This window comes from Urocitellus parryii, chromosome 8, assembly GCF_045843805.1.
Source record: "Urocitellus parryii isolate mUroPar1 chromosome 8, mUroPar1.hap1, whole genome shotgun sequence".
Lineage (NCBI taxonomy): Eukaryota > Metazoa > Chordata > Mammalia > Rodentia > Sciuridae > Urocitellus > Urocitellus parryii.
The window spans coordinates 687,467-702,171 of record NC_135538.1 but is presented as its reverse complement, the minus strand read 5'-3'; the positions used below and the strand labels follow the sequence as shown (position 1 = coordinate 702,171).

The window sequence follows — 14,705 nt, the reverse complement described above, 5'->3', positions numbered from 1 at the left end:
CACCCATTGGGACCAGGGTGACAACAGTGAAGCCCAGCAGAGAACAGGGTCACTGTGAAGTGGGCAGAGGTGAAGCCAAGTCCTCCTGACGTGCGATCTTCTCCCTCTCCCCAGCCAAGGCATCCGCAGGCCCACACGGGTCCCAAGACGTCTGGCTGCTGCGTGGGCTGGTGAGGTCAGCACCAGGGAGGCAGAGGCAGGCCCAGCAGCTGCCCCACTCCGCCCCCCGTGGTGCAGAGGGCAGAGCCTGCTGGGCTCCACAGGCTTGCCTCAGCGCTATCCTCTCTTCCCTTCATAAAGCTAAGGGAATGATTTTTACATATTATCTTCTTTGACATATTATTCAGCTATTAATTAAATAAATAAGACTTGCTGTGCCTGGACTCCTGGCTCACCTGGAGGCCTCGTGCACAAAGACCAAAGCAACATGTGGAAGGACATTTATTCTGAAGCCACTCATGGAAGGGGCACATCCAAAACCACAAAGACGTGCGCCGTTGGTGGGAAAGCGAACTGGCAGAGCCCTTCAGGTCACAGCGTGAGGGCCTCTCCAGGGCTGGGATGGAACTGCCCCTCTCCAGCATCCCACTGGTCCAGAGCCTGGAAGAGCATCCACACCCAGTTCACAGCAGCCAGGAGGGCGCACTGGTGGCCCCGGTGGCTGGAGCGTGAGTGGGACGTGCAATTTCGCATAGTGGGGTGCTGCTCCGCAGGAAAGGGAAGCAGAGCCTGCAGCTGCCGCCCCTGGATGCCCTGGGCCCCGCCCTGAGCCCGTGGGAGAAGTACAGCAAGGGTGACTCACTTGCTTGAGGTCCCTGAGGCCCAGGCAAAGGAGACCACCTGAGTGGGCCTCGGCTTGCCACCTGGAGAGCCCCGCGCCTCTGCAGGTGGGGTGCTGAGGGTTGTGCAGGGGCCTGACTGTGCCTGAGACCTCAGACGGCGGGGTTAAAAATGCAAATGCCGCACGTGTCTCAGGGCAACTTAACACAGTGCATGTGAATTTAAGGGTGTTCTAAGATTAGACACATTAAACACGGTCTTCGCCTGCGTGCCCTGAGCTGCCTCACTGCCACAAAGGCACCTCAGGTTTAGGACACACAAATGTGTGACTGGTCGGGGGGATGCTCTGCAGCCCTGCCAGGAGGAGCACACAGTGTGCGCCACGTGCAGCTCCAGCCAGGAGCCCAGACGTGCCTGACCTCGGCAGGCAGACTGACAGCCTGCCGCGCTTCGGGAGAGGCCAGCAGGGCTGCAGCGGGATGACCCCTCCCCGGTGGCCAGCATGGCCAGGTCTTGCCCTTGCCCTCCGAGCCCTCCTGGGGCAGGAGTCACACTTCTGGGTCATCTGGAACCCAGAGTGGCCTGGAAGCTCCCACGTCTCCTAGGATCCTGAAGGATGTGGTTCTGCAATCTGGACTCTGGTGCACACAGAGTGGGTCCCAGGACAGATATGGTTCTGCGGAACTTGACAGTCATCGACCCAGGTGAGAGGCCACGGCAACCCAAGACAGCCAGGGCACACTAATCAGCAGGCCAGAACTGCTGAGGACTGGCCACTGCAGCTGATCAACACTCAGAAGAGAGTGCTCACGCACCCATCCTATGATCCATGACCCAGGTAGAGGCAGATACGAACAAGGACACGAGTATGGACATGCACAGACTTATCGACATGGCCATAAACAGACACATACACACAGCTAGACAGAGACAGAGAGATATGGACAGACACATAGACATAGATAGACAGACAAATACATAGACAGACACATACATATAGACATATAGAGAGAGACATAGATATAGACATAGACAGAGATATAGATAGATACATAGACATAGATAGACACAGACATAGACATAAATAGATACATAGACATAGATAGATAGACATAGATATATAGACATAGACATAGACATAGATATATAGACATAGGCATAGACACAGATATAAAGACATAGACATAGATATATAGAAATAAACAGATACATAGAGACATAGACATAGATACAGATACATAGATACAGACATAGACATACATACAGACAGATACATAGACATAGATATATAGACATAGACATAGATATAGACATAAACAGATACATAGAGACATAGACATAGATACAGACAGATACATAGACAGACAGACAGACATAGGCATAGATATAGACATAGACAGGTATACAGAAATAGATATATAGACAGAGACATAGACATAGACAAACAGATACATAGACACAGACACAGATAGAGACGCAGATATAGACAAAGACATAGGAAGAGACAGATAAGACAGATATAGGCATAGACTTATAGACAGACACGGATATAGACACAGACAGACATAGATAAAATCAGAGAGAAAGACACAGACACAGATATGCACATAGACGTACAGATACAGACAGACACAGACACAGATATGCACATAGACATACAGATACAGACACAGACATAGACATAGATTACAGACACAGACACAGATATGCACATAGACATACAGATACAGACACAGACACAGATACAGACACAGACAGAGATATGCAGATAGACATACAGATACAGACAGACACAGACACAGATACAGACACAGACATAGATATGCACATAGACATACAGATACAGACAGACACAGACACAGATATGCACATAGACATCCAGATCCAGATAGACACAGACACAGATATGCACATAGACATCCAGATCCAGACAGACACACACATAGATTACAGACACAAACACAGACATAGATATACAGATATGTATACAGATATGTATACAGATACAGACAGACACAGATACAGACACAGATATGCACATAGACATACAGATACAGACAGACACAGACACAGATATGCACATAGACATCCAGATCCAGACAGACACACACATAGATTACAGACACAGACACAGACATAGATATACAGATATGTATACAGATATGTATACAGATACAGACAGACACAGACACAGACACAGACATAGATATGCACGTAGACATACAGATACAGACACAGACACAGACACAGACACAGATATGCACATAGACATACAGATACAGACAGACACAGACACAGATATGCACATAGACATACAGATACAGACAGACACAGACACAGATACAGACACAGACATAGATATGCACATAGACATCCAGATACAGACAGACACAGACATAGATATGCACATAGACATCCAGATCCGGACAAAGAAAGACAGAGACAGACAGCTCTCCCCTCCCCACAATCCAGTCGTGAAGCAAGTGCTGGGCCATCCTTTATTGAGTGCTGCTTCGCCTTCCCCAGCTCTGTGCAGCAGCACAGGGTGAGCCCATTTCCTGGTGAGGGGCTGAGGGGCAGGGAGACTCACCAGGCTGAGAGCAGCCCCAGGGAAGAGGGGTCTGTGGAAGGCAGACCCTAACCACGGAAACCTCCCTGCGCTGGCCCAGAGGGACTGCAGGGACGTCTTGCTCTCCTCTCACATCCAGGAACCACCCGGCACAGTCACTGAGCCACAAAGAGCTGCAGTTTCCCGTCCACGGTGGCAGTGGCAAGCTGCGAAGGAAAACAAAGCCCCGTCCTTCATTAATGGATACGCCTGTCAGAAGAGAGCGCCCACAGGTGCAAGGGTGCCGCCCTCAGCCTGACCAGTCCAGGCTAGGTTGCGCTGCTGCCTCAGTGTGGCCGAGAGCCCTGTCGGGGCTCATCATCGGTGTGTGACAAGAGATCTTAACGTACACATTGTCGTAGCTGAGTGGCCACCAGTGACAGGAGAGGGGAGATGGCCACAGGAGGCACCAGGACTCCGGGTTCCACCTGTCCCAATCTGGAGGAATCGTCCTCTCCAGTCTAGTGGGGCTTACAACTCCCAGGGAAGGCTGGGGCTACAAATGGCAGTTAGTTCTTGTCAGTGTCTGGCCTCAGCACGGAGCAGCTACCTGCCTCACCCAGCCCCACGCTACACATCCCAGGAGCAGCAGCACAGAGCTGGCAGGGGAAAGCACCCTGTCCTCCACCTTGGATGGCAGAGTGGTGACTGCTGTCAGGCCCCCCTCGTCATGGTGAGCCCCACTCTGGGAACAGGAGTCAGAGTGAGTGCCTTTGCTCCAGCTCATTTTTGTCGTCATCCAATTTGGAAGCCACATGCTGAAGAATAAGATTCCAAAGCAACTGCATAATCAGAGAAATCAGAGGGGGCCTATGACGCTGAAGAAGGGCTCAAAGGAACTGGGGAGACCCTGCACCTGCTGGGCAGCGGGAGAACTCGACTTCCAGAGTTAACATATTATACCTTCAGAAGTCCAGCAAAACCACAGTGCAACCAAAGCAGCAGGAAACACAGCCCATACAAGGAAAAGGAAAAAGTAAATTGACAGAATGCTCCTGAAGACCCTGAGGGTGGATCTACAACATTACAACTTGAACACAGCCACCTTAGAGAGGCTCGCAGAATCAAAGGAAGCTGGGGTAGTGTTTGTAAATTATGTTTTAAAGAAGTTCAAAAGGCAGCAGAGAGAGAGCACAAACCTGAATCCAAGCTGCCGCCGTCTGGCTGGGCAAAATAACAAGCAACTTGTGAAGGTTGAAACAGTGGGAGCCGCTTTATTACGGGACAGCAGAGGTATAGATACCTAACTAATTAGACACAGCTTGACTTAATCAACATCATCTAGATACAGCAGTCAGTCATTAAGGAATCCTCATCATCTTAATGGCTCGCTGGCGTGGCTTCACAAACCACTCCTCCTGGCAAAGTGCCAGGCGCCATCTTGACTTGGTTGTGGCCCTCAACACCAAGCAGGTGCCCTGCAGCTGGGGACGCGTGCAACCAAGTGAGATGGACTTTAGGGAGCCGAGGCAGAGCCGAGCAGCAGAGGGCAGTGGCACACCAAGACGAGGCAGAGAGACGCCAGGTCTGGGGGACACAATGCACCCGAGCCGAGACGCAGAGCCCGGGAGCAGCCTCCAGCAGGCACAGTCACACTGCCGGGCCTCGGAGGAGAGAGAAGGAGCAGACAGAACACTTGGACGATGGCTGAAAACGCCCCAGATTTGATGAAAGCCATGAATGTGAGCATCCCAGAAGCTCCAAGACTCCACCTAAGGTGAACACCGAGACACGTGAGACCAGACTCCCAAAAGCCCTGACAGACTCCTGGAACAACAAAGGAACAGTGACTCCACACTCCAGGGCCTCGGGAGACATCAGCGCTCCCCTCAGAGAGCAGGGCTTGGTGTGCTCGAGGGGCGAAGAGGAAAAACGTCCCCCAGGAACCCTGCATCAGCAGAGGGAGGGAGAGGTGCAGCAGACAGTGCCGGAGACGGCGAGCAGAGGGGAGTGTCCCGTGTCACCACCATGCTCACCCACAGAACAGGGCCACAGTGCTCTCCCTGCTAGTATGATGACATGAAAATGGATTCTGCCGTCACAGGTAACTCACAGGTAGCCAGAAAGAACCAATAGAAAATAAAGTAAGAGGGAAGGCAAGACCTTCCCAGATAAACCGGAGCTGAAGGAGTTCATCAGCACTAGACCAGGCCCAAGAGGTGCTCAGGGGTCCTGTGGGACGTGGAAGGACACCAGGTAGCAGCTCAGAGCCAGGGGGACACGGGACATGGACAAAGGCAGGGGCAGTCATACAGCCATCACACTGTGACAGGACTCCGTGACTCCTCTGTGTGATCTGCATGATTTGAAATAGAAATACATTTTTAAATAATCATCAGTGTAAAAGCTGGTATCATTGTAATTCTGGTTTACAACTCCATAATTTTCTGTTATATAAAGGACCAATGCATTTAAAAGAATTATTAATTTGTGTTTTGGAGAACAAAATATATAAATATGTGATTTTGTGACTTCAACAACTGAAAAAGGGTGGAGACAAGATGTAAAGAAGCAGAGTGTCACACATCACCGAAGTCAATCTGGTATAAACTCAAATTAGAGTGTTATAACCTTAAAAGGTTAAATGTAATCCCCATGGGAACCCCAAAAATAGCTATATAATATATACAAAAGGAAATGAGAAATAAATTGAAACATTTTACTAAAAAATAGACTAAAAATAAGACAGTAATGCAGAAAATAAAAGAAAATAACTATAAGACATACAGGAAACAAATAGAAGAGTCACAGAAATAAGTCCTTCCTTATCTATAATTACTTTAAATATAAGTGTATTAAACTCTCCAAAGAAAAGTCAGACTGGCCAAATGAATTAGAAACACACATGATCCCACTACATTCTGTCTACAAAAACTCATTTTAGATCCAAAGATACACGTAAGTTGAAACTGAAAGAATAAAAATATTCAGTGCAAATAATAATCAAAAGAGGGCAGGTATATCAATATCAGAAGAAGTAGACTTTAAATCAAAAGCTTACTAGACACAGAACGTACACTGTGCATCTAAAATGTCTCAAGGAAGCAAGAAGATATAATGACTAGGGGCATTCACACCCCTAACAGACTGTCAAAATACAGCAAGGAGAAATGAAGAACTGGAAGAAGACACAGTATCAAAATCACAGCTGGAGATTTCGATACTGTCCTCTCAAAAATGAACAGGATACCCAGAGAGCAACTGGAAGTGTGAAGAGGACTTCCTGGACAGGCCTCTGCAGAGCCCCCACCAGCAGCAGCGCACTCTGCCCCACGGCCCCGGGACATTCTCCAGGAGAGAGCACAGGTTCAGCCAGGAGCAAGGTTTCCATATTTTGAAAAATGATAGAAATATTAAAAAGTAACTTTTCTGCCCTCATTGGATGAAATAAGGAAGTCAACAATAAAAGTGAAACTTGAAAACTCACAAAATTGTGAAAGTTATTCTTATGTAACCAATGGATCAAAGAAGAAATGACAAGAGAAATTAGAAAACAGTGAAATATGAATAAAAATGATAATGCAGATAACACATGAGATAACACAGACTCCAGAAAAAGAGGAAATCTGCAGCTGTGAATGCTTATACAAAAAGTCAGATCGACAACTAACAAATAAGAATAAACCAAACCCAGGGCGATCAGAAGAAAGAAAACTTTTAAAAGATTAAAGTAAATGAAGAAAATAAAAACACAAAAACAATAGGGGAAATACCAGTGAGACCAAAATTTAGTTCTTTGAATGTATCAACAGAATTGGAAAATCTTCAGCTAAGTTGGCTGAGAAAAATAAAGGAGATTCAAATTATTTACAATTATTTACAGTCATGAATGTGGGTGACCACCGACATTACAGAAATGAATGCTGATAAAAGTCCCTGTGAACAGTTTTACAACAGCCTATTTGGGACAGTTTCTCAGAAACATAAAGACCAAGTGCAATGAACAGAATGTTAATATGCCTATAACTAGTAAGAATGAATTAGTAGCCGCCCCACACTGGCCTGAGTGGACCCAGGCTCACAGGAGGCCCAGGTCCATCCCACCACCAGCAGTCACCTGCCAGAGCCCAGCCTCCAGCACAGGACCACCTCTGCTGACCAGCAGACTCCCGCGGGAGGTCAGGCCCAGACCAATCTGCCCTCACCAACCTGAGCGGGACCCAGGTCCAGGCTAGTTCCAAGTTTGCTCCCCACCAACCTGGTGTGGGAGGCTCGCAGACACAGCCTTCCCTGCACGGCCTCATGCGGTCCTTCCCCAGTTCAGGCACAGGAGGGAGGAGGGCAGAGACGGACCTGTCTCCTCTCCTTCAGTTGACAGTCTGGCTAGAAGCTTGGCCTTGCCACCTCACTTCACCTGATTGCTTCCTAAGAGCTCCTTGTGCCACACTCGACCAGAGGCCGGGGCTTCAGCAGGCGGACGTGCTGTGTCCAGCCCACAGCCTGGGCAGGGGCCGTGATTCCCAGCTCAACATCAGCAGCAGCAAAGAGGAGGTCTGCTCCATGCCCTGGGCGCCCTCAAAACCCATTCCCTGCCCCGGGCCCAAAGACACTTGGAGGCAGTGGCCTGGTCCTGCCCAAGGGGGCCTGTGTGTGCTGGTGACTCAGGAGCAGAGGCAGAGCCCCACGGAGGCGCACAGTCCAGCAAGCACCAGTGCCTCCTGTCTGCACATGACACAGGCCTGGCCCCAGGAACTCACCCACACCCCTACAGAAGGAGACAGGAGACCAGGGAGCAGCCTGCACAGTCCCCGCAGTCACCAGCGTCTGCAGACAGCGGAGCCCAGCCTGAATGCACAAACTGCGTGAGAGGGAGAACTCCACGCTCATTTCTAAGGCTAAAAATATCAGCTTTCAGGTTGAAATAAAATTGCTTTTATTTGCAAGGCCAAAGATCGTTTTATACTCACACGCATGTGTCATATTTACTTTGAAATTTGTCTTTGGCTGGATTGTATTCTGATACAATGCATTCTGATTTTTTTTAATGAGGTGTATCTGTTCTAAATAACTCAGTCTGCAAAACACTTGTCCAGATCTCACACCAAGGACATGTTAAAGCAGAGATGACTGTCAGAGTGGCTCCTGAACAACAGAAGTGCCTCTCAGGTCACCGTGTGCCTCTGCTTTAAACTCTTGAACCGTTGAAAAGGGGAAATCGATGAAGGAAAGACATGCAGTGCAGCGGTGCAACGTCACTTCTTACTGCCTTGATCTGGAGTCCCTTGGGTGGAGTCTCACCCTCCGCATCTGGTCCTTGTGGACGTGGCCGGACATCCAGCCTGTGCCTGCTCCCAGGTATGGGTCCCTGTCAGTGGCCCCCCAGGAGGTGCTGCTGGTGGCTGCGGCAAGGATGGGGCAAAGGGGGTGGGGCCACCAGGGGCCGGGGCTGGCTGGCCTCAGGGACCAGAGCTGGGCTCTGTCTGTGGCAGACAGACCACAGGAAGTCAGCGAGGGGCTGGGTGAGAGGAACTCAGGTGCCGGACATCAGAAGGATCCTCTGGAGGCCAGGGGCTCTGCCGTGCCAGCAGGGAGGACGGCTCTGGCGGTGCACAAGACTGCGAGGGCGGGTCAGAGTGAACCAGGCCAGGCCTTCGACCGCCAGCGTCTGCTCCTGGATGTGTTTTCCGGTTCCTTCTCCTCTTTGGAAGCCATGTGTTTCTGACTCTGCGAGGCAGGTGGCCAGAGTCCACAAGACAGGCAGCTCACAGCAGGAGACCCACTGGTCCAGCAACCAGCCTCCAGCTCTGGACTCTGTTTCTCTCATTCAATTTCAGAATCTGGTGCAGCACGGCCAGGGTCAGGCACCAGGGGCCACTATGGTCACCATGGGGAAGTGGTGTTTCTCAGAAAAAGAGTAAAACTGAAAGAAAACAGGGACAGGGGCAACACTGTCCTAAAATGAGCCCGAGATGCCCCAAAGAGCAAGTCCTGATCTCCACCAAGGCAGGTGGCTGCCCTTCTCTGGGCACGCCACACCCTGCGTCTGCCCTGAAGAGGACGTGCCGCTGCAGCATAGGCCACGTGGACAAGAAGATAGGCCACGTCTGCTGGCGTGAGCCCTGGAGCCTGTGGCTCCGTAGGAGAACATGGGTTCTCACGAGGAAGCTGCAGAGCCCAGAGGAGATTGAGGGAAGGGCGACCAGAGGGAGCCACCCAGGGCCTGCAGTGACGGTGCCTCCTGCCCCAGCCCCACTAAGGAAGGAAAGCCCCCAACACCTGCAGCCACAGGGGCCCCAACAAGAGCCCTCACTCTCCTTCTCTGCAGGCTGTGTCCAAGCCCAGGAGCCCACAGCAACAAACAGTGTCCTGAGCACCCGCAGAAGGAACCCCCGACTTCTCCAGAAGGCCTCACCAGCAGCAAAGCCATGGCCATCCTGGGAGAGCCTGCGTGGCCACCCTGGGGAGAGTCTGCATGGCCACCCTGGGGACAGCCTGCGTGGCCACCCTGGGGACAGCCTGCGTGGCCACCCTGGGGAGAGCCTGCGTGGCCACCCTGGGGACAGCCTGTGTGGCCACCCTGGGGAGAGCCTGCGTGGCCACCCTGGGGAGAGCCTGCCGTGGCCACCCTGGGGACAGCCTGCGTGGCCACCCTGGGGAGAGCCTGCTGTGGCCACCCTGGAGAGAGCCTGCCGTGGCCTCCCTGGGGAGAGCCTGCGTGGCCACCCTGGGGAGAGTCTGCGTGGCCACCCTGGGGACAGCCTGCGTGGCCACCCTGGGGACAGCCTGCGTGGCCACCCTGGGGAGAGCCTGCGTGGCCACCCTGGGGACAGCCTGTGTGGCCACCCTGGGGAGAGCCTGCGTGGCCACCCTGGGGAGAGCCTGCCGTGGCCACCCTGGGGAGAGCCTGCTGTGGCCACCCTGGAGAGAGCCTGCCGTGGCCTCCCTGGGGAGAGCCTGCGGTGGTCACCCTGGGGACAGCCTGCGGTGGCCACCCTGGAGAGAGCCTGCCGTGGCCACCCTGGGGAGAGCCTGCCGTGGCCACCCTGGGGACAGCCTGCGTGGCCACCCTGGGGAGAGCCTGCGTGGCCACCCTGGGGACAGCCTGCATGGCCACCCTGGGGAGAGCCTGCCGTGGACACCCTGGGGAGAGCCTGCCGTGGTCACCCTGGGGACAGCCTGCGTGGCCACCCTGGGGAGAGCCTGCCGTGGCCACCCTGGGGAGAGCCTGCGTGGCCACCCTGGGGAGAGCCTGCGTGGCCACCCTGGGGAGAGCCTGCCGTGGTCACCCTGGGGACAGCCTGCGTGGCCACCCTGGGGAGAGCCTGCCGTGGACACTCTGGGGAGAGCCTGCGTGGCCACCTTGGGGACAGCCTGCATGGCCACCCTGGAGAGAGCCTGCCGTGGCCTCCCTGGGGAGAGCCTGCGTGGCCACCCTGGGGAGAGCCTGCCGTGGCCACCCTGGGGACAGCCTGCGTGGCCACCCTGGGGAGAGCCTGCGTGGCCACCCTGGGGAGAGCCTGCCGTGGCCACCCTGGGGACAGCCTGCGTGGCCACCCTGGGGAGAGCCTGCTGTGGCCACCCTGGAGAGAGCCTGCCGTGGCCTCCCTGGGGAGAGCCTGCGGTGGTCACCCTGGGGACAGCCTGCGGTGGCCACCCTGGAGAGAGCCTGCCGTGGCCACCCTGGGGAGAGCCTGCCGTGGCCACCCTGGGGACAGCCTGCGTGGCCACCCTGGGGAGAGCCTGCGTGGCCACCCTGGGGACAGCCTGCATGGCCACCCTGGGGAGAGCCTGCCGTGGACACCCTGGGGAGAGCCTGCCGTGGTCACCCTGGGGACAGCCTGCGTGGCCACCCTGGGGAGAGCCTGCCGTGGACACTCTGTGGAGAGCCTGCGTGGCCACCTTGGGGACAGCCTGCATGGCCACCCTAGGGACAGCCTGCATGGCCACCCTGGGGACAGCCTGCGTGGCCACCCTGGGGAGAGCCTGCCGTGGACACCCTGGGGACAGCCTGCGTGGCCACCCTGGGTAGAGCCTGCGTGGCCACCCTGGGGACAGCCTGCGTGGCCACCCTGGGTAGAGCCTGCGTGGCCACCCTGGGGACAGCCTGCGTGGCCACCCTGGGGAGAGCCTGCCGTGGCCACCCTGGAGAGAGCCTGCCGTGGCCTCCCTGGGGAGAGCCTGCGGTGGTCACCCTGGGGACAGCCTGCGGTGGCCACCCTGGAGAGAGCCTGCCGTGGCCACCCTGGGGACAGCCTGCCGTGGACACTCTGGGGAGAGCCTGCGTGGCCACCTTGGGGACAGCCTGCATGGCCACCCTGGGGACAGCCTGCATGGCCACCCTGGGGAGAGCCTGCGTGGCCACCCTGGGGAGAGCCTGCCGTGGACACCCTGGGGACAGCCTGTGGCCACCCTGGGGAGAGCCTGCGTGGCCACCCTGGGGAGAGCCTGCCGTGGACACCCTGGGGACAGCCTGCCGTGGTCACCCTGGGGACAGCCTGTGTGGCCACCCTGGGGAGAGCCTGCCATGGACACCCTGGGGAGAGCCTGTGTGGCCACCCTGGGGACAGCCTGCATGGCCACCCTGGGGAGAACCTGCCGTGGACACCCTGGGAGAGCCTATGTGGCCACCCTGGGGACAGCCTGCATGGCCACCCTGGGGACAGCCTGCGTGGCCACCCTGGGGACAGCCTGTGTGGCCACCCTGGGGAGAGCCTGCCGTGGACACCCTGGGGACAGCCTGCGTGGCCACCCTGGGGAGAGCCTGCCGTGGACACCCTGGGGAGAGCCTGTGTGGCCACCCTGGGGACAGCCTGTGTGGCCACCCTGGGGAGAGCCTGCCGTGGACACCCTGGGAGAGCCTGCGTGGCCACCCTGGGGACAGCCTGCATGGCCACCCTGGGGACAGCCTGCGTGGCCACCCTGGGGAGAGCCTGCGTGGCCACCCTGGGGAGAGCCTGCGTGGCCACCCTGGGGAGAGCCTGCCGTGGCCACCCTGGAGAGAGCCTGCCGTGGCCACCCTGGGGACAGCCTGCAGTGGTCACCCTGGGGACAGCCTGCGTAGCCACCCTGGAGAGAGCCTGCCGTGGCCACCCTGGGGAGAGCCTGCCATGGCCACCCTGGGGACAGCCTGCGTGGCCACCCTGGGGACAGCCTGCGTGGCCACCCTGGGTAGAGCCTGCCATGGCCACCCTGGGGAGAGCCTGCCGTGGTCACCATGGGGACAGCCTGCCGTGGCCACCCTGGGGAGAGCCTGCCGTGGACACCCTGGGGAGAGCCTGCCGTGGACACCCTGGGAGAGCCTGTGTGGCCACCCTGGGTAGAGCCTGCGTGGCCACCCTGGGGACAGCCTGTGTGGCCACCCTGGGGAGAGCCTGCCGTGGACACCCTGGGGACAGCCTGCGTGGCCACCCTGGGAGAGCCTGCCGTGGTTACCCTGGGGACAGTCTGCCGTGGTCACCCTGGGTAGAGCCTGCGTGGTCACCCTGGGGACAGCATGCGTGGCCACCCTGGGGAGAGCCTGCCGTGGTCACCCTGGGGACAGCCTGCGTGGCCACCCTGGGAGAGCCTGCCGTGGTCACCCCGGGGAGAGCCTGCATGGCCACCCTGGGAGAGCTTGCCGTGGTCACCCTGGGGACAGCCTGTGTGGCCACCCTGGGGACAGCCAGTGTGGCCACCCTGGGGAGAGCCTGCATGGCCACCCTGGGGAGAGCCTGCCGTGGTCACCCTGGGGACAGCCTGCGTGGCCACCCTGGGAGAGCCTGCCGTGGTCACCCCGGGGAGAGCCTGCGTGGCCACCCTGGGAGAGCCTGCCGTGGTCACCCTGGGGACAGCCTGCGTGGCCACCCTGGGGACAGCCAGTGTGGCCACCCTGGGGAGAGCCTGCATGGCCACCCTGGGGAGAGCCTGCCGTGGCCACCCTGGGGACAGCCTGCGTGGCCACCCTGGGGAGAGCCTGCGTGGCCACCCTGGAGAGAGCCTGCCGTGGCCACCCTGGAGAGAGCCTGCCGTGGCCACCCTGGGGACAGCCTGCGTGGCCACCCTGGGGAGAGCCTGCCGTGGCCACCCTGGGGAGAGCCTGCATGGCCACCCTGGGGAGAGCCTGCCGTGGCCACCCTGGGGAGAGCCTGCGTGGCCAGCCTGGGGACAGCCTGCATGGCCACCCTAGGGACAGCCTGCCATGGCCACCCTGGGGAGAGCCTGCCGTGGTCACCCATGAGGCAGCTGGCACAGGTGAGGCAGAAACAGAGTACCGAGACTCTTAGACCAGAGAACTTAGACCTGTCATCTGTAGTTTAAAAATAATTTAAATTATTAGAAACAAAGAATAAGTTGTTCAGGTAAACAGAACTACCAGAAATAAGAACTGAGACGTTCAACATGAACATTCAGTCCATGGTTAGGAGCTCTTTACCAATGGCTGAAGAGGTGACTGCAAGCTGGACACCAGACGCCGAGGAGCATCCAGAACAGACCTGCAGCGGTGTGAGCGTGGGAAAGGAACGGAGGTGACTGACCACTGCGGCAGCCGTCTGCCAGGAGCTGAGGGAGGACCCGTGGGGCAGAGAACGGGAGTGTTTGGCTGACAACAACTACAACCAGATGGAATCAAGACAAATATCCAGTCATTATTTAGGAAGCAAAATGAGTTCCAGGAAAGACAAGAGCTAATCCACACCTCAGCTTAGAGTCAGCTGCAGCAGGCCTGCAGTGAGCCCTGAGGGCAGGAATGCAGATGCCCAGCAGAGCTGCGGCCAGCCCCAGGCCATTGTCATATGCCACTCCCTATCCATTTCTAATATTACTGCCAACTATTCATCAAAAGCTCACTCATAGGACCCATGAATAAAAACAAATATTGGATTACATCACGTTTTTTGTTTCATGTTTTATACTTTTAAAGTTTTAAATCTTCCATGACTATATATCACAGAGATATTCTCTTGGAGGTTCTACCTATAGTTCTACTTTACACATTTATATAATTATACTGTATGAATCGACACATTAACTCATCTCTTTAAATATAAACTTTCATTTTTCTCAAAGTAGAGAGTCAATATTTCCAAACATTCTACAAGATGATGCATCGACTTCCCATTATTCTGCAGTACCATGTGAAAAGGCAGTAAGGCCCCAAACACAAACGGGTCTACCTCACATTTCTCTACCAAAATCTGCAGGGTGTACTTCAATTGTTGAATTCATGCCCCATTGTTTCTGCATCTATGGCTACAAAAGTATTTTTATTATCTAACAGGAGACAACTTATCCTTACAAGGACTTCTCTCTCAAACACAAACATGCAAATCCAGGAGAGGCTTGTAGAGCTCAGTTAGAGGTGGGACGGGACTGCAGAAAGCTGACGAGTTCAGGGAAC

General features: G+C 55.4%; 1 protein-coding gene across 1 annotated transcript in view; it reads right to left on the bottom strand.

Annotated features, from left to right (window-relative positions):
* Positions 1-3,329: 3,329 nt before the first annotated feature.
* Wdr27 (WD repeat domain 27) overlaps positions 3,330-14,705 on the bottom strand; it is a 144,398-nt gene continuing 133,022 nt past the window's right edge. The window contains exon 25 of the mRNA XM_026380317.2: positions 3,330-3,555. Within this exon, the coding sequence (XP_026236102.2) occupies positions 3,505-3,555 (51 nt within the window). The 3' untranslated portion in view covers positions 3,330-3,504. The remainder of the gene's footprint in view (positions 3,556-14,705) is intronic.